The sequence below is a fragment of the Berghia stephanieae genome, chromosome 7 (genome assembly GCF_034508935.2).
Source record: "Berghia stephanieae isolate SIO BIC M18660-M18661 chromosome 7, UCSD_Bste_1.3, whole genome shotgun sequence".
Taxonomy (NCBI): domain Eukaryota; kingdom Metazoa; phylum Mollusca; class Gastropoda; order Nudibranchia; family Aeolidiidae; genus Berghia; species Berghia stephanieae.
Genome location: NC_088366.1, coordinates 58,959,391 through 58,978,260, shown reverse-complemented (window position 1 = coordinate 58,978,260; position 18,870 = coordinate 58,959,391). Strand labels below are relative to the sequence as shown.

At 36.1% G+C, this 18,870-nt stretch overlaps 1 protein-coding gene across 1 annotated transcript; it reads left to right on the top strand.

Moving 5' to 3' along the window:
• Window positions 1-2,064: 2,064 nt before the first annotated feature.
• LOC144977563 (uncharacterized) lies at window positions 2,065-18,132 on the top strand. Its single transcript, XM_078922916.1, has 5 exons — window positions 2,065-2,219; window positions 7,092-7,241; window positions 12,631-12,957; window positions 14,189-14,403; window positions 14,744-18,132. Exons 1-5 carry the CDS (start codon window positions 2,187-2,189, stop codon window positions 14,937-14,939), a joined length of 921 nt encoding a protein of 306 aa, XP_078779042.1. The 5' UTR covers window positions 2,065-2,186; the 3' UTR covers window positions 14,940-18,132.
• The last annotated feature ends 738 nt before the right edge of the window (window positions 18,133-18,870 follow it).

The following is an 18,870-nucleotide window of genomic DNA, read 5'->3' as shown; positions in this document are numbered from 1 at the left end:
GTCAACATGGTTTTGTCCTCGCTTTCGGTGAAGTGTCTCATGCCGCTTTCACCGGAAGCGAGGACGAGAGACGCATGCGCTAAACCATATGACTATGACGTTCTCTCTCTAATAACTACTCCGCCGGTGACGTCCAATCAAGGGACGCTACTCTTCCGCTAATCTCATTCCTTATTCATAATAATATTATTGACTCTCGTTCTGTCCTGATAAAAGTGTGTTTCCAGTTCGAAACACACAATAGGTCACTGGATACTGCTCACTACTGGAAAAGGAACAAGAGACATGGTAACCCTTCTACCATGTTTTGTTCGCGGGAGTTAACTCACTCAACCCTAACACCGATTTTAACCGTAGTTTACCCAGGTTACTTTTACCCATTAAGGTCTAAAGTAATAGATGATAATGCTTTTACCCCATGCCTATTTATTACATTTTTCTGAGACAAATTATAAGCGTAGTATCAAAGTTAATATTTTTAGTTTTTAAATGTTAATGGTAGTTGAATAAAAATATCTATGCACATTCTCATTATTAATACATTTTTTTTCTCCAATTTTGAAAAGTAGCAAAAATCTCTAGGATTGAGTGAGTTAAGGTGTAGCCTCTATCGCCACATAAGACTTTTTCTTGTTGTTTTGTATTGTTTTGTTTTTTTTTCTTTTGTTTTTTGTTTGTTTTTTTTTTTTTTTTGCTAGGGAAAAAAGGGGCGGGGGGGGGGGGGGGGGGGGGGGGAATGACAGAGAAAGGTAGGAGTGAAAGAATGAGGGGAGTGGGGGTGGGGAGATTTTTTTTAAAAAGCGAAATTGTTCCATTCAAACCCTTGTCGTATCTTTGATAGTTGAAAGTCTGCTGCTTAACATTGTGTGAACAAAAATGTTGATTGGATCCGTATGACCTGGTCAATGGGGGCGATCAATAGATAGTTCGAAGATGACGTCACTCAGGCCTTTGTTATTGTTTTTGCCATCCGCGTTTGTGAGTTGTACTCTCTAAACTGTATTAACCTGACTATAAACGTTCATGGTTACACAGAGTTTGTGTGTTGGTCCGTTATACTTCCGGATGGCAATGTTGTGAACTCCTTGGCCAAGCGCATACTATCTATATTCACGTTTTCGTCCAACCGAGTGATCAGTCACATGATTTGTTGCTGTCCAACGATTGGATGTTTCTGAACAAATGTAAACAGTGTGCTTTGTTTATGAACGTTGTAAAAATACCCATGTATCAAGTGGAACAAAATAACCAATAGTGATGTTAGATATTTTATAAGCTGTGAACACTTTTCACTGTGTAAGTCACTTCGAGCGCACTTTGCAATGTGACCAATGACCTCGAGCCAGGGTGTACAGTACAGACCTCAATGCCTCGAGCACATGGAAAGGCAATAGATAGATCATCCCCATAGCAGCATAGTTCGGGTCATTTGCATCTAATTATCTGGGTCATGTTTAGACGGCGTCATCATAAATATGGTTAGCTCGATAATATAATATAATAAGGATCCATAATTTAAAACAGACTTGAATTATTTGTCCGATAATGAAATGCAGCGAAACATTTCTAAGGGACACAACTTAATTATAATACAGAAACTATTAATGTCATCGAATTACTCCTCTTTATGCCAAATGAGAGGCAGAAACAGGTCAATAATTTTTAAAAAAGCGGTTTTCTTCTTGCAGACCTCAAGGGTTTCATGGGTAGATTTTCAATCAAGGTGAATAATCTTTTAAAATTTATCTTCCTTCTTGTCTCTTAGATTCATTCTAATTTGCCTTTTTCTCATAGGCCTACATTCTCATGGTGTTTTTTAGTTTATGTTTTTCTTTTCTTATTTCTTTTGATCGGAACTTTCTAAATACTTAAAATACACCGTATAGATAAACAAAACTAGAGTGAAAGTAATTTCTTTTCTTTTTTATTTTTTGTTTGTTGTTGATTTCTTTTGTTTTCCTTTTAATTTTAAGGACTGTAGTGGTCAGGGCGTCACTTCGCCTTCACTTGACATTGTACCATAATAAATTGGATCAGTATCATGATGAACATATCAAGAGGGAGACTATCCAGTTTCGGCGTCCCTTGATTTGATGAATCATGGGATCGGCCAATTTTGGTTTCATCTTTCAATCTTGACTTGATGGTTGACCTAGGGATAGAAATACGGAAGCTGCGATAACAAAATGGAAAGTATTAGCGATGATGAAAGGTTTGCGGTAAGTTGGTTTTTAAAACTGGAAACCAGAATGAGCATTAATAATTGATATTTAAATCTTCCGCTGTTTATTTTTTAGAGTTTTTCCCCCTCGTGGACCCTCTCCGTTTCGCTCTTGTGGCTTTTTATGTCATGTTGTAGCGCATGCTCTGTTAGTTACTGTTTGACAACAACAAAGACCCTTTTTTATTTGGTCTGATAAAAGTAACCTTTGGCATTTCTCCTTTGGTATAACAATAATATAAGCCGGCTCCATGCTGTACAGCAATAAAATGGCAACCAAATATGAAACGCAGAGCCATTGTACTTGAGAACTTGTATAGACTGTAGACTGAACTTGCTAAGAAGACAAGAAAAGAAAGAGTAAGACAGTGTAAGTGTAAGGAGTAGAGTAACAACTGAGCATTGCAGTTGCATAACTGGAAATTAGCAAATTGTGGCCGTTGTGACTATGAATTATGATGACGATGATTATAATCAGTTTAACCATGATGACTGATGTTTATATCTTTTTTTTTTTTTTCCCTTTCTAACTTTCTAATTAATGATATTAAAATAGGGAGTTTAACAAATTCTAAATGAATGTAAACCACACCACACAACACACTTGAAATTGAAACCAATCAAAGTTTGAAATTTCAGACTGATTTTTACCCCAAAATTACCATTGGAAAGTTGTGACCGAAATCATGTTAACTCTCTCCTTACCGGCTAGTTTCAGAATTTTCCCAAAAACTTCACATCCACCCAACACAAAACTAGATTTTTCTGGCACAAACAGAAGTTTAACTAGGGAGTTTAATTAGGCACTTTGATAAAATTTTCAATCTCAAAATATCTTGATTTGACTCAGTCAGGGGGATGGGACTTGAAAAAACATAAAATTTGATACTTTATTTGTTTCTCTACGACCTACGGTTCCAGAGTTATTTATATTTTTCTATTGAAATTTTTTGTCAATTTTACAGAGAGGATCTGTGATCTCACTGCTGCCTCAAAACCAGCATCTCGCGGCGATCGGGAAATTTTGAGTTTTACAGTCAACATGGCCCACTTATTGTTTTCAGTAATTTTGTTTCAATTAAAAAATAAATGGCAAGTGTCAGGTATCATTTTAATGGTCAGAAAATAAGCTTTATTTTCATATAAATCATTTTCATGGATGGAAAGTATGGAAAAAATTAAGGATAGATGAAAATGGAAAAAAATATGAGGTTTTTGTCCTAAAAAGTGGGGTTGATGGCGGAAAAAATAAAATAATGAGCGAGTGTATCAATTTTGATGAAATTTGGCAGAGATATTCTTCAATTAATTGTCTATCGATGTATGAAGTATAATTAAAATGTATCCATAATTTAAAAAGTTCTTCTTATAATTCAAAAATTTATAAATTTTTATTACATAAGCTTTCTGAGAAATACAATCAAGAATTAAGAATGAAATGCACCGTTAGAAAGCTTGTTTTGTGCCCTTTATAATGATACCAAAGTTAGTCACATAGGTTCACAAATAACGCCATGGTGACCAAAACAGTAAAGGGTCAAAAATAAAGTTCCAAAAAACGAGTTTCACCTTACAGTGAGCCTATCGGCGGCCACTGGACTGGAGTTATCAAAGTGCCTAGTTTAATAGAAATTCTAAATGTACCTCACACACTTGAAACCAATGTCATATGAAAATGAAAGAGCTGGCAACACAGATTACAAAACAGTTTGAATTTTGTTTGTATCTTGATTAGAAATGTAGTTACGACAGTTCAAAGTCTGAAATTTCAGACCGATTTTTACCCCAAAATTACCATTGCAAAGTTGTGACGGAAATCGCGTGATGTTAATATAAAATGGTTAAAACAGTCAATATGGAGTTCTTATCATATATTGTATACCAAAATGTTCGTCTTATCGAGGACAATGCATTTACATTAATAAAGAGGAAGATAAACATTTCAAAAATTAACACATTACATAATATGACGCAAATGTTACATAATCAAAAACTCGGCTAGACGTAAGAAACAATTTGCTCTATCACTTTTGGATTTATCCCCAATATCTCATTGAAACAATTGCAAATAATTCCCCTCTTCTAATTAATACATAGAGAATAAAAAAGAGTTTGAGAGTATTTACATGAAAAGATATAAACATGTTGTGTAATGTCATAATGAGTTTATTTTTACCTATGGCAATTTAATTGCATATAAATAAAATGGTAGATTGAAAAAGTTCAAATAAATTGAAACAGATTCCCTATTATACCTAATTAGAAGGAAAGTTCTGGCTTTTAATACTTTAAAAAATTCTGCTGAACCACTTTGGGTTTATTGCTATTACATCATTTGAACTGACAATTAATATAATTTTATCCCCCCACCCCCTCCCCCCTTCTCTCTCAATATATTGGGGTGTCAAAACTAATAGAACTTCTTACCATAATAATTATTAAGGCTAAGGCCTTTAGAATATGGATACAAATGATAAACATATCTAAACATATGGGAAAGAAACTTGATGACTTGATGGCAAAGTAAAATAAAATTAAAGCAATTGGTATTTTTAAAATATCGATATTATTAATATCGGATTTCACAAAGAGAAGAAATATACGAACTTTTAAAACAAAAACTATAAAAAGCCTATAAATAAAGTTGGAAAGTATATATTCAAAATAAAAACATAGCAAATAATAGTACTGAAAATATTATGGACTAAATTTAACATAATACATAACTAAATTTAATATATCGATATGAATATCGATATCGTCCGGCAGCCATGATGAGAAGATAATGTAAACAAGGCATTTCGGTGCAGAGTTAAAAGGTGTCTGCGCATCGATATAGAGCCCTGAAATTTGGCATGAATAAAGTTTAGATGTTATTCTAAAAACAAGCGTTTAAATTTTAAAAACACACGCGGTAAATAAAAAAATAAATGCATTTGAAAATTGCCAAATTTTAACTTAATATAACTTCTGGAATTATTAATGGATTTTTCCTTAATTGGCACCATTTAAAAGGAAATTGAAAGACAAAAATAATGATATCAAAATATCTGCGATATTCCTCTTTATAACGAAGTTATGCATCTTTAATTGAACCCCCCAAAACGCGAACGGCAATTTTCGGTCACAACTCTCCTATGGGCGAGTTGGGTCAAAATTTGACTGCCACTGCTGCTGCTCACTAAACTATCTAGTTTAACAAAAATGCATAATATTGTTCAGCAACATGAGCTCTACAATACAATGTCAAGTTTTTATGGCTATAATAAACCAATTTTCTTCAAAGTTTATGAGAAACAATTGGATTTTCATCCGATTTCAATTTTAGCTGTTTCTTTTTTTAAAAAAACTTAATTTACACTCGACACAAGGATAAAAATGATATGAAAGGTTCTATCTTCTTTTCTTTCACATCTTGTCCTGTTTGTTGATTGTGTTACATAAAATAGTGTATTAGTACTAGATTGTAAAGAGAATAGCCTAAGGCTACATCATCTGTCATCACTATTACAAATACCACATCATTAATAAGGCCACCACTAAACAGCCCCACCACCACCAATTTCATCATCATCACTACTACCACAACCAATTCATCATCATTCCCACCACTAAACCTAACACCACCACCACAATATCATCATCACAATCACTACCACAACTACAACCACCATTCATTATCGTCAATACCATCACACTAATACTGCAACCGCCACCACCACCACATCATCATCATCAATACTATTACTATTACCGTTACTACAATCACCACATCACCATCCTTACAACCATCACCACCACATCATGATCTCCACTACCACTACTACAACAACTGCCACATCATTATCACTACAACCACAACATCATGATCAACATCGTCATAATCAATACCAACACGAGTGCAAACACCACCACACCGTCATCACTAAGTATTTGAATACCATGAAATTTATTGTTCAATCAAATGCATAAGTGCTGATGGTTTTCCTCAGATCTGCGGAAATCCGCGGTTTTGTAGTCCAGAGGAGGAATTTCCTCCTTTCCTCCTTTTAAAAATTACATTTTCTCGAAACAATGTGCTAGCAATGAGTATGAGAGAGTTGAAGTGTGGTGGAACACACAGGTGCAGTTTCCCACTCTCCAGAAGTTAGCTAGAGTATCAATGATAGTCTATCATCTCAATTGCTCTAAAAGTGGGGGTTAATAATGCAGTAAAAATGGGGCTTAAAGGCAATCGTTCAACAACATTTTCCTACTTTTTCACTTTTTGTCACCATCAGCACTGATGCATTGATATCTTCAGCTAAGTTTAAGAAAAGTGAATTTGAGGCCATTTTACTGCTGTGAAAAAAAAACACATACAACGAACAGGGTTCCTACAGCAATTCCATATTGAAATTCAAGGATTAAAACAATGACTTTTCCCTTCAACAATTGTTGAAGGGAAAAGTCATTGTTTTAATCCTTGAATTTCAATATGGAATCAATGACTTTTCCCTTCAACAATTGTTGAAGGGAAAAGTCATTGTTTTAATCCTTGAATTTCAATATGGAATTGCTGTAGGAACCCTGTTAGTGTTGCTTTAATGAAAAGAAATAAGAGCTAAATTTTTGGGTTAAAGATTTAATCAATGATGAGGAGCTCATACTCTTATATATCTATGAATTTAATATGAAATCAATACTCATGATGAGTGATAAAAATATATAAAAATCTCATGCCAAATAAGAATATATAAACCTTTTTAGTAGGAATTAGTCAAAACATAATTGTCATTCAATTTTTATAATCTCGTAAATGAAATCTTATGTAATTCTCATTCCGTACATGAGAACGATGTTTATATATTTTTTTTCAATTATTTGGCAGGTGGACGCTATTAAAGCTCAAAGGAAGCGAAAGGGCGTCATTGAATACCTCGTGAGCTGGAAAGGAGCTGCGGAAGACACCTGGGAGCCCGCTAAAACTATTGCTGTAGATTGTGCTCAGGCAGTGCAAAGCTTTCTACAAGCTCAAAAGGTTAGCATTTGGTCAATCTACTGAAAGTTGATGTAATATAACGATGGTCGTTGGTTTGGCTAGGGATTTCTATTTTAAAACTTTTTCTCATAGATTTTGTCCTTTATATTGAGTGAAATTATCAGTGATTGATTCAATCTGGGTCTATTTGTTTTTTTTTTTAAAGGCTTGTATATACAGACCGTTCGACAAATGGATGATGCCAAGTCTGCAAAGATAGATCATCATCAAGCCCTACTGCAACCTCCTCGTGGTGTCGAACGGTAACAGGTCAAGCTGGCCAACTGCAGAGGGCGACAAGAATAGGCAATGGCAAACCATTCTTGTAACTTTGCCGAGTTAACTGCATGAATAAGTCCAAAAAGTCAAACGGTGACAGCGTAAAGGGGAGCATGTTTTCACGGAAGACTGCTGCCTCGCTCGGTTGGGAGCGTGATGTTCGTCAGGTCACACCGAACCGTCAGCCAGTTACTAGGCGAAATAAATTTAACAAATGTGACAAAACCAAAATTGGGACATGGAATGTCAGGACCTGTGCCCAAAAAGGAAAACTAAACAACATTCTAAAAGAAATGAAACGGCTCCAAATAAATATTCTTGGCCTGGCAGAGATGAGATGGAAAGAGCAGGGAACCATGTCAAAACAAGAAAACAACACGACATATAAGATCATATGGAGTGGTGGAACCTCTTTCCAAAAAGGAGTAGGGATGATCTTAGACCAAAAATCAACCAAATTTTACAAAGGGCACGTAGCAATCTCAGACAGAGTTTTGCTGGTTAAGCTAAGAGGACCTGTAGTTGACACCAATATTATTCAAGTTTATGCACCAACAGAAGAGGCGACAGATGCAGATATGACAAGTTTTACCATTCACTAGACAAAGCAAAACGAATGTGTAAATCACAAGAAGTCCTTATGGTAATGGGGGACCTAAATGCTAAGATTGGCAGAGGCAGAGATGGTGACATAATCGGACCACATGGACTCGGAGACAGAAATGAGCGAGGAAACATCTGGGCAGATTGGTGTAGAACAAATAAATTAATGATTTCAAACACCTGGTTTCAACAACACCCAAGAAGAACCTGGACATGGCAATCACCAGGGGACAGAGCAAGGAACCAGATAGACTTTATAGCAGTATCATCAAGATTCAGAAATGGCATATTAAATTGCAAAACCTACCCAGGCGCCGATGTAGACAGTGACCATGTCCCAGTTGTTTGTACAGTAAGGATAAAGTTTAAAGCTATTCAGAGAACGGCTGGTAGAATAAAGAGGGATTACAGGTTATGCAAAGACAATGGCATACAAACAAAAATGAGAGAAGAATTTGAAAATGCACTCATGATACAAAGCCAAAGTGAACCTGATAACGAAAAATGTGAAAAACAATTTGATATATTCCAAAAGTGTGTCAAAGCAACTGCAGAAAAACATTTACCAATAGCTCAAATAAACAGCAAAAAGGAATGGATGACAAATGAAATTCTAAACCTATTTGAAGAAAGACGAAAATGCAACAGAGGGTCTGCAGAATACCAAACATTGAACAACCACATTAAATCCAAATGCATCGAGGCACACGAGAACTATCTAGACTGGAAATGCTGCGAAATCGAAAGAGAATACAAACCCAACCCCAACAAGCTCACCAAAGAATAAAAGAACTATCAGGGAAAAGGAAAAGCAAAGCAGCAGGAAGTTGTATCCAAAACAAACAAGGGGATCTGCTATTTGAAGAACAACATATAGAAAGCCGATGGGTAGAATACATAGGCGAACTGTACAATGATCCAAATAGAAATGAACCACCACTGAAATTCAAAGAACCATTAAGCGGTCCAAACATCACCAAAAGTGAAATTGAACATGCCATGGAACGAATGAGGGATGGTAAAGCAACAGGCCCTGATGAAATATCTGTAGAGGTATTAAAAAGCCTAGGAGATCTAGCAATTGATGAACTTCACATATTATTCAACAATATATACAATACTGGGAAAATTCCAGAAGATCTCTGTAACTCTATTTTCATAGCAATACCAAAGAAAGCAGGTGCAGTCAGATGCGAAAATTTTAGAACTATAAGTTTAATAAGCCACATCAACAAAATACTGTTGCGTATAATTATCAACAGGCTAAGGAATAAGATTAACCCCGAAATCGCAGAAGAACAATATGGATTCCAACCTGACAGAGGGACAAGGAACGCAATATACCTCCTCCGTGTTTTAAGTGAAAGAGCTATACAGGTTCAGACCCCACTATACCTCTGTTTTGTCGACTACAAAAAAGCTTTTGATAGAGTACGCCACGAAGAAATACTAAAACAACTGCACTCCATTGGCGCTGATGAGAAAGACCTCAGACTCATGCAAACATTATACTACACCCAGCAGGCCTCTATCAAAATCGGAAACTCTACAGGAATTCCATTCCTATTAAGAAAGGAGTCCGTCAAGGGTGTGTTGCCTCACCAGATCTGTTTAATCTATACCAAGAAACAATCATGAGGGGCATAAATAATATGGAGGGAATAAAAGTGGGAGGTCACAACATAAATAATATAAGATACGCAGACGATACGGTACTCATTGCAACATCAGAAATCCAACTTCAAAAGATTGTTGACAAAGTGGTAGTAGATAGTGAAGCCAAGGGAATGGAAGTGAATATCACCAAAACGGAATGCATGGTAATACAGAAAAACCCCGAAAACAACAACACCTGCAATATAACGATTCACGGCGAGCAACTTACCAACGTAGAAAGTTTTAAGTACCTAGGTTCAATAGTGACAACAGATGGAAGATGTAACCGAGACATACGAGCAAGAATAACTCAAGCCAAACAGGCCTTCATGGACCTGGGAAACATTTTGAAAAACAAACAGATGTCGTTCGGGATTAGATTCCGAGTCTTGAAGTGCTACGTGTGGCCAATCTTGTTATACGGATGCGAAAGCTGGACTACAAATGCAGAAACACAAAAGAACATTGAAGCTTTTGAAATGTGGTGCTTGAGAAGGATGCAGAGAATATCGTATACTGCACACAAAACGAACGAAGAAGTGCTAAAACAAACATACAAGATATGAAGTGAATAGAAAAGTGCCAGAAGACAACAGAGAATAAAAAATTTTTCGCGGCGGTGGTGGGGTTTGAACCTGCGACCTTATTGGTACGACAACTCCGCCTGGCAGGTGAGAGCGTGGCTCTACGGTGTGAGCTATCCACGAACACAAAAATATTCGTTTCAAACTCAAAGTCATTACTAGATCCCTCTCTCACCCACTTCTTGAGATCGCCGATTCGTTCGTACACCACCATCGCGAATAATTTTGACCAGCAGTTAAGCTTAATAGCCAATATTCTCAACACAAACATATAACATAGAAACGATTGAGACATTGAGTATGCTCCGGTGTATGGGGTGAATTTTAATTCAGAAAAGCGAGTGGAGCAGGCACTTATGTTGGTAACAACAAGATATGAAGTGAATAGAAAAGTGCCAGAAGACAACAGAGAATAAAAATTTTTTTTTCTATTCACTTCATATCTTGTTGTTACCAACATAAGTGCCTGCTCCACTCGCTTTTCTGAATTAAAATTCACCCCATACACCGGAGCATACTCAATGTCTCAATCGTTTCTATGTTATATGTTTGTGTTGAGAATATTGGCTATTAAGCTTAACTGCTGGTCAAAATTATTCGCGATGGTGGTGTACGAACGAATCGGCGATCTCAAGAAGTGGGTGAGAGAGGGATCTAGTAATGACTTGAGTTTTGAAACGAATATTTTTGTGTTCGTGGATAGCTCACACGGTAGAGCCACGCTCTCACCTGCCAGGCGGGTTGTCGTACCAATAAGGTCGCAGGTTCAAACCCCACCACCGCCGCGAAAAAATTTTATCTCTGTTGTCTTCTGGCACTTTTCTATTCACTTATACTTGTTGTTACCAACATAAGTGCCTGCTCCACTCGCTTTTCTGAATTAAAATTCACCCCATACACCGGAGCATACTCAATGTCTCAATCGTTTCTATGTTATATGTTTGTGTTGAGAATATTGGCTATTAAGCTTAACTGCTGGTCAAAATTATTCGCGATGGTGGTGTACGAACGAATCGGCGATCTCAAGAAGTGGGTGAGAGAGGGATCTAGTAATGACTTTGAGTTTGAAACGAATATTTTTGTGTTCGTGGATAGCTCACACGGTAGAGCCACGCTCTCACCTGCCAGGCGGAGTTGTCGTACCAATAAGGTCGCAGGTTCAAACCCCACCACCGCCGCGAAAAAATTTTTATTCTCTGTTGTCTTCTGGCACTTTTCTATTCGCTTCATATCTTGTTGTTACCAACATAAGTGCCTGCTCCACTCGCTTTTCTGAATTAAAACAAACATACCAACAAAGGAAACTAATGCCCTTAATAGTGGATCGACAACTATCCTTTTTCGGACACATAGTAAGGAAAGATAAGAAGGAATACCTGGCAAGTTGTGGAAAAATACCTGGTAAACGCGCCCGGGGGAGACAAAGAAAAACACTCATAGACCAACTGAAGGGCTTCACCAACCTAACAATCCAAGAGCTGTTTGAAAAAGCAAGAGACAGGGAGGAATGGAGAGAGATAATTCATGCAGTATCCGAAGCCTGGACCAGGCATGGAACCTAGAAGAAGAAGATATACAGACCGGCCTCTAATAAAGATTGGACAGGTATATAAATAGAATTTTAGTCGCCAAATTTATAAGAAACAGATATTTCTGTTCAAATTTGGGTTTTCTAGACCAAACTTATGAATTAGAATTGATGAAAAGATAGTTATTTCGATTAATCTGAAATTGATTTCTGAACAGACTTAACATTTGTGCATTAATTCCAAAGCATTTAAAAGTGTTAATTCATAAAAGTAAGAGTGGGTGATGTGCATTTTAGGTAAATACATTAAATTGTTTTTATTTTTTTTTAGTTATGATTTTTCTACCAACATATATTTATTTTTTTGTTCGATTTTGGAAAGTTTGTGTAATGTACTTTTTACATTGGATTTCATAACAGTAAACATGATTATCTCCGGCAGCTCCTAGTTATTATAGACATTGACAAAATTTACGTTAAAAAGATAGCATCCAGTAATTTATTTTTTGAATGAATCAATACTAGCATAAGTGAGTATTGTAAAATAATGGAAATGTGCTGTCTGTACACATTTATATTAATACTTTGCAATAGTGAGAGTTCAGGCAGATTTTGACTTTCAATTCATCTGTATGCCTGTTTGTCCCTTTTTCGTCCAACTAAATTTAGAGGATCACCATTTCATTTCAAATGTAATTCTTTGAATCGTGTCTTCTACTATTAATTGCTCTATTTGCAGACACAGAAAAGTCGTTCAAAATCAAAATCTCGCAGCAAATCCAGATCCCGGTCAAGTTCTCGGAGCAGGAAAGCAACTGCAACAAGAAAATCGTCTCGCTCCAGATCTCGTGGCCGCCAAGCAAAAGATAGTTCAGCAGCTACAACGCCAACACAAGAAAAGGAGGAAGTGGTCTCAGTTAGAAGATCTGTTCGTCAACTAAAATCAGCAGCAGCCTCTCCTGAAGTAGAGGAAAGGAAAGAGGAGGAAGTGAAAGTCATTGAAACAAAAATAATCACAGAGCAATCAGTGTCTACAAGATCCAGCAACAGCTCCATGGCAGAAAATGTAAGTTTAATCTCTGTTTAACTCTCTCCTTACGGGGATTTTTCAGGAAAACTTGATTGTTTTACCCTCAAACGGAGGAGATATGAGTATCTAATCTACTTATACATAATTTTTGTGCAGCATGACAAGCTTCACAAAACAAAAGATTTTTTGCCAGAAAATGTGTGATGTACAAATGTTTTCTGATTAATATGAATGTTCATTGTATCGTACTGAATGTGACGATTTTCCTGTAGTTGGTAAGGAGAGGGTTAAACCTTAAATTGTGGGTTTCGAGTTAACTTTTTTTTATCAGAATGTAACCAGTTACATTACTGAACTCACCCAGCGCATCATGCTTTCACCATCATCATCAAGTAAGTATGGACTGGGATGGAATTGGTCAGAGGGGGAGGGGGGGGGGTAATAGAGAGCTTGACAGAGACGAATACGGCATTGTGGAGTAGTGTGGGTAGGGTGGAGGGAGAGTATATTTGGAGAGGGGTGAGTAGGGGAATAGAGAGGCGGATGGAGACGAATAAAAAGTTGTGTGGGGAGGGGTGGGGGGGGCGGAGGTGGTTGGTGGCGAAGTGGAGAGGATGTGGTTTCCAACTGAAGGTGTGTGACAGGCAAGTGCCTGGTGCTGTGGTGAGTAAATACAATTGAATGTGTTGGGTAACAGCTCTTTGTAAGAGTTACAGTATAGACATTGAAATTTTGTTAGGTTAATCAGCAATTTTTTTCTTTGGTTATTCAGCAATTTCTTTTCGGTTTAACGATAGTTTGATCATGGTGCCTTTCAATTTACCAAAACAAAGAGGAAAAAATGACAACATTTTGATTTCCTTTCGGTTTAGAGGTTTTCGGTTTATCTGGTTTTTACTGTAATTGCACTCAATCCCCTCTGATTCATAATAAAACGCTTTAACTTTTTAAAAATTGGTCCACTGAGTGAATCCAGTTCCAAACAAATCCTGTTACTTATACAGTATGTTGCAGTTATTCAGCACAAATTTTTATTAAAAATTTTTTTTTCCAAACTTTTATTTTAAATATTCTTGATCTAGTCTGAAGAATTCCCTCGACGCACCTTACGATCTTCTACAATGGATCAAAGAAAATTGGTCCACTGAGTGAATCCAGTTCCAGACAAATCATGTTACTTATACAGTATGTTGCAGTTATTCAGCACTAATTTTTACTCCTTTTAAAAAAAATTTTCCAACCTTTCTTTTATATATTCTTGATCTAGTCTGAAGAATTTCCTCGACGCACCTTACGATCTTCCACAATGGATCAAAGAGATAAGCTGGAGGTCCAGCGTGTTCATAATGACCAAAGACCCACTAGGGAGGACGACTCCAAGCCAAGAAGTCCCATCTGGAGGGTGGCGGATTACATTGTCATCGTCTTATTCATTATCTCCTTGTGCGCTGCTGTTTTCCTATTCCTGGAGAAATTTGTAGAGTGAGTAGATTTGAATTTTTATTTATATTATTATTATTTAAATAGATGTTGCTTTGATTATATTTTTTTTGTATGCATGCTTATTATGTATCATGTAGTGTCGTGATTTTTAATTTTGTTGTTTTTAAACTACGCCACTACCACATCATCTCATTCATCTGTGGTGTTTCATTCATCCTGTTTTGTTGATAAAGGGGAAACCTGAAACGTTCATTTGATCTGTTTTTGTAATTAAATTGAAGCTTACATTCAACTTCACGTTATTATTTATTACTGTATTGTAAGGGAACTCATTATATCCCTTAATTCCCCCTTTTTCCTTTTTTGTCTTTTCTCATAGTTTGGAAGAATTCAAGAAGCAAGCATTTCCCAACTTTGGTGTTCTGAAGGACAGATTGGCAGGAGGTCGGATGCGAGTTGTAGAGCTTGGACAAACCGTTGGGGGATATATTTCTGATGCATGGCTACAGGTCGTTGATTTCATCACTCTACCAAAGACAGCCGAGCAGCCGCAAGGGAAATCTGTCCCTAAATAGTCAGCATCTGTGTTTATTCTTGGCAGACTTTTTATTTTAATTTATGTCAAAGAGAGCTTGGAGGAACAAAGAAGAAGAAATATCAAAAAAGAAAAGCTGTATATTGTTGATAATGATATTAATTAATTGTTGAGATTATTACATCTAAAACTCCAGATTTTACCACGTAACAATCACTGCCACATACTCATATTGAATCGTTTAAATGAGTTGTCTGTGATTTGGATTTCTATACTACATTCCTTACCAGGCAAGGAGTTTTTAATCATTTTCTATTTTAGTTGTGTTTCACTCCGGTTTCGTTTTCTGGTCTATTGACAGGCTATCCTATGCGTACTTACTAGTTTTATTTTATTTGTCATAACAGACGAGCAAGCAATGAGAGATGCTTTTAATTATAAATGATATAATATAATTCACTATCGAGGGCAGACTGAGAAGGGGAAAACGTAAAGTATTTTCTTTGGCACCCTCTATTTTTGTTGAGAATTCGCAGCGATCTCAAAAGTCTCAGATTGTTAAGGGTGCTTTTTGGTTATTTTTTGACACAAATTACCCGTCTGTTTTGACAGATCAATCAAAAATAAAAACCACATTGAATCGTCAGTAGTTAAATGCTTTTTATTCTGTGTACAGGGTCACGTGGTACTTTTTTCTCCACTGATTTTAACTAGCATGTGAACATTTTAAAAAATTGATAATCTTAATATAAATTTTAAAAGATGAGGATAGGATTGCAGCACGCTGTCTCAAAATGCTATCGATCAAACGTTTCAACTTTACTATGTCCACCATGCTTCAAGCATTGCTCTTGCAGTGCTGCCAACCCTACGTAAAATTGTGTATTCTTACGCATTTTCGTTCATTGTACGCCTTTCTGCTGAAGATCTTACACTTTGTTCAATTTCCATTGTTTAAACAGTTTAAAAAACATAAAAAGAAAAGTCATGCACTTTTATTAATATACTTAAACGCTTTGATTCATTATATGACCCAGAAATTCATGTTAGGAGTTCAATAAAATAGCTCGTTGGGTCATTTCTGATTTGTAGGAAGCCACGACTATTTTTATCGTCTCTGAAGAGTAAGTTTATTGGTTTATTTAAATATCAATTATATTATTTCATTATGGTCTTGATGCTCATCATCAGAATTAGAACTCATGGTTTTCAAGATTGTACGTGTTTCTTTCACAGTTTTACTCATTTTGTCTCTTTATTGTACTCATTTACATGGGTAAGGCAAGGGTTGACGGCGCTGCGCTGCTCTTGATTTGATTCTATATATTCGGTAACGAGTTCCATAGTGTCCTATTTTGTATCCTCCCTACGTTTTTTTTTTTTTTTTTTTTTAGAAAACTTGAGATTTACTTTACCTTTTTTTTTGCATGCAGTTTGTTGTGACCCTTCCTTCACTATCCCCTCTCTGCCACTTTTCCTCTGAATTTAATAATCTTATGAATAACCTAGATCTTATATAACTTTGACCTTGTTTTGTTTGATGTAAGAAAGAGGAAGTGTTTGCATTCCTGAACATTTAATCGTTACTTTTATACGTACATTCTAAATTGTCTAGTATGTGCACACCTTTGATATGTAAAGGTCCCATTGGTCCTGACTTCCAAAATCTAAACTTTTAAAATTGCCATGTGCCATTATTTGAAATCCGTCTTTGTCCTTTATTAGCTATTTACATATCTTTATGCGGAAAGTTATCAACGTTTTGAATACTTGCGAAATAACCTACAAACTCATACCTGCCTACTTTTGCAGACCATCCGTAATTGTTATGGAAATTTGATGACAATTATGGAAGAGATATTATGAATTTTGATTTCACAACAATTTTGTTCCAGTATTAGAATTTTTTTTTTCTCTCCTGAACTTACCGCAATTTTAAATTCTCTTGAAATTTCCTTACAGTTATAAACGCTACCTCGTAGTGGTGGCCGTCAACAACAACGTTTATTTTACGTATAAAAGTTTGTAACATAATTTTTTTACGGTTTAGTTTCGCATTACTGCGATTTTGCCGATTATTACTGATGTTGAATTATGCGTTGATTTTGAAATGTTCAAGTAGGCAGGTATGCAAACTATTCTTGTGTCTCATTGACAAGGCATATATTTCTATCCAAGGTGTGCATTGCATTTCGTAACATTTTGTACAATTTCATTAATTTTAGAATGTCATTGAATGGATTTTTAAAAGTCGATTTCATGAAATCTATTTTTATACCTGCATGCCCTAGAGAGTGTTTGTCGTGTAGCTGAATATATAAATATCATGACTGTTTCTATTAACTACAGTATTACGTTTTATATATATTGGTACAATCATATTAATATCTTAGCTTTTATTATTATCATACTCATATACGTCTTCATATAACGCCATTGTACAGTAGAAGAAACATGTAACCGTGATATGGGTAAACTGGTGTTGTGAATTTGTAAAATTGAAAAAGGTTTAACCAAATACTACTCCATTGGAAAACTGCTAGCTATTCTAGGAAAGAGCTCTTACATGTCATGTGGAGACTGCTGGGTTTGTTTTTTATGTTTATTTAAGAAACGTCTCAACCCTCTGGAACCTATTTCCAAATGATTTACGGCATCTTTTGTCGAAAAGATATGTTTTAAAAGTAATTTTAAGACTTTATTATTTCCCTACTGTATTGATGCATCTGTAAATCCTAAATCACTCTGGAGCACATCCTCGCTCAACAAAGCAATGCGTAATTATAATTATTATTATGATTATGTTGGTGAGGGTTGGGATAATTAATAATTAGTATGATCGAGTTAGTTTAATTTTTAATTGCAAAGCTGTTAGTTTTGAGGATATGAGGGTAAAACTGTTTAATCGGTTGAATTTGGCAATAAAATCTCGTAGTTTCAGGACTACTTTTATTTTGTGCCCCACTTCCCTTCTTCATCTCTAACTCTATGGTAAGGACTTAATCAAAAAAGCCAACAATATTTGCAGGATTTTTTTTTTTTGGATCTTTCATAAATCTGTATAAGTGAGTGCTGATGTAAATAGCATTCGTTTAAAAACTGATAAATGCATTTAGTGGCTCTAAGTTAGGGTGTTCACTCCATTAATACAGTCTATGATTGTTGTGAATGTATGAAAGTTGGTGAGTGATGTCTCAGGTAAAATCCATTGATTAATAAACATGTAAAATATATATCAATGCTATTGTCGTTCCTTCTTTATTTGTTTTTCATAAGGTAACTGGATGGGGTCGTCTACTAACCTCCTGTGATGGGCAGAGATGGATGCCACTTGCTGTCTTTAACTTTATCTGATTTCCCTTTCCATGCTCTCTCTCTCTCTCTCTCTCTCTCTCTCTCTCTCTCTTTGTTCTGGACTGAGATTACCCATTTTTTTCTCCCTGGTCCTGGCAGGTATCCGCAGCTGTGAAGAAGACAGCCAAATGCGGCTATGCTGTCTTGTGGTATGACACTTGCTTTCGGATCGGAAGTTCCTGGGTTCGAGGCTCGCTCGGCACATAGCTGAGTCCTTGGAAAAGGCTATTTACTCACATTCTCTCACCGTACTCAGGTGTAAAATGAGTACCTGGCCGTTAACAGCGTTGTCTCTGTCCAAAAAAATTTATAATATCGCCTAACAGGCGTCATGTCCCGTCCTACATGTTAAGTGTTGCTGTTGGCCGGGGACCCCTTGTAAAGCGCTTTGAGTACTTTTAGTGGATATTGCCCTAGATAAAAGCTCAATTTTTAAGCGCTTAAGAGTCTGGTGTCTCGGAGTTACAGAGCTATATAAGTTTCCAGCATTATAATTATTATTAAATGTATGGTAACTTTTTTGAGAGATTATATTTTTTTCCTTGTGCCTGAATGGGACTTAAAGGTAATATGGGTAATGTCAAAATAGGCATGTTGGTGGATTGCTCGTGGAATAT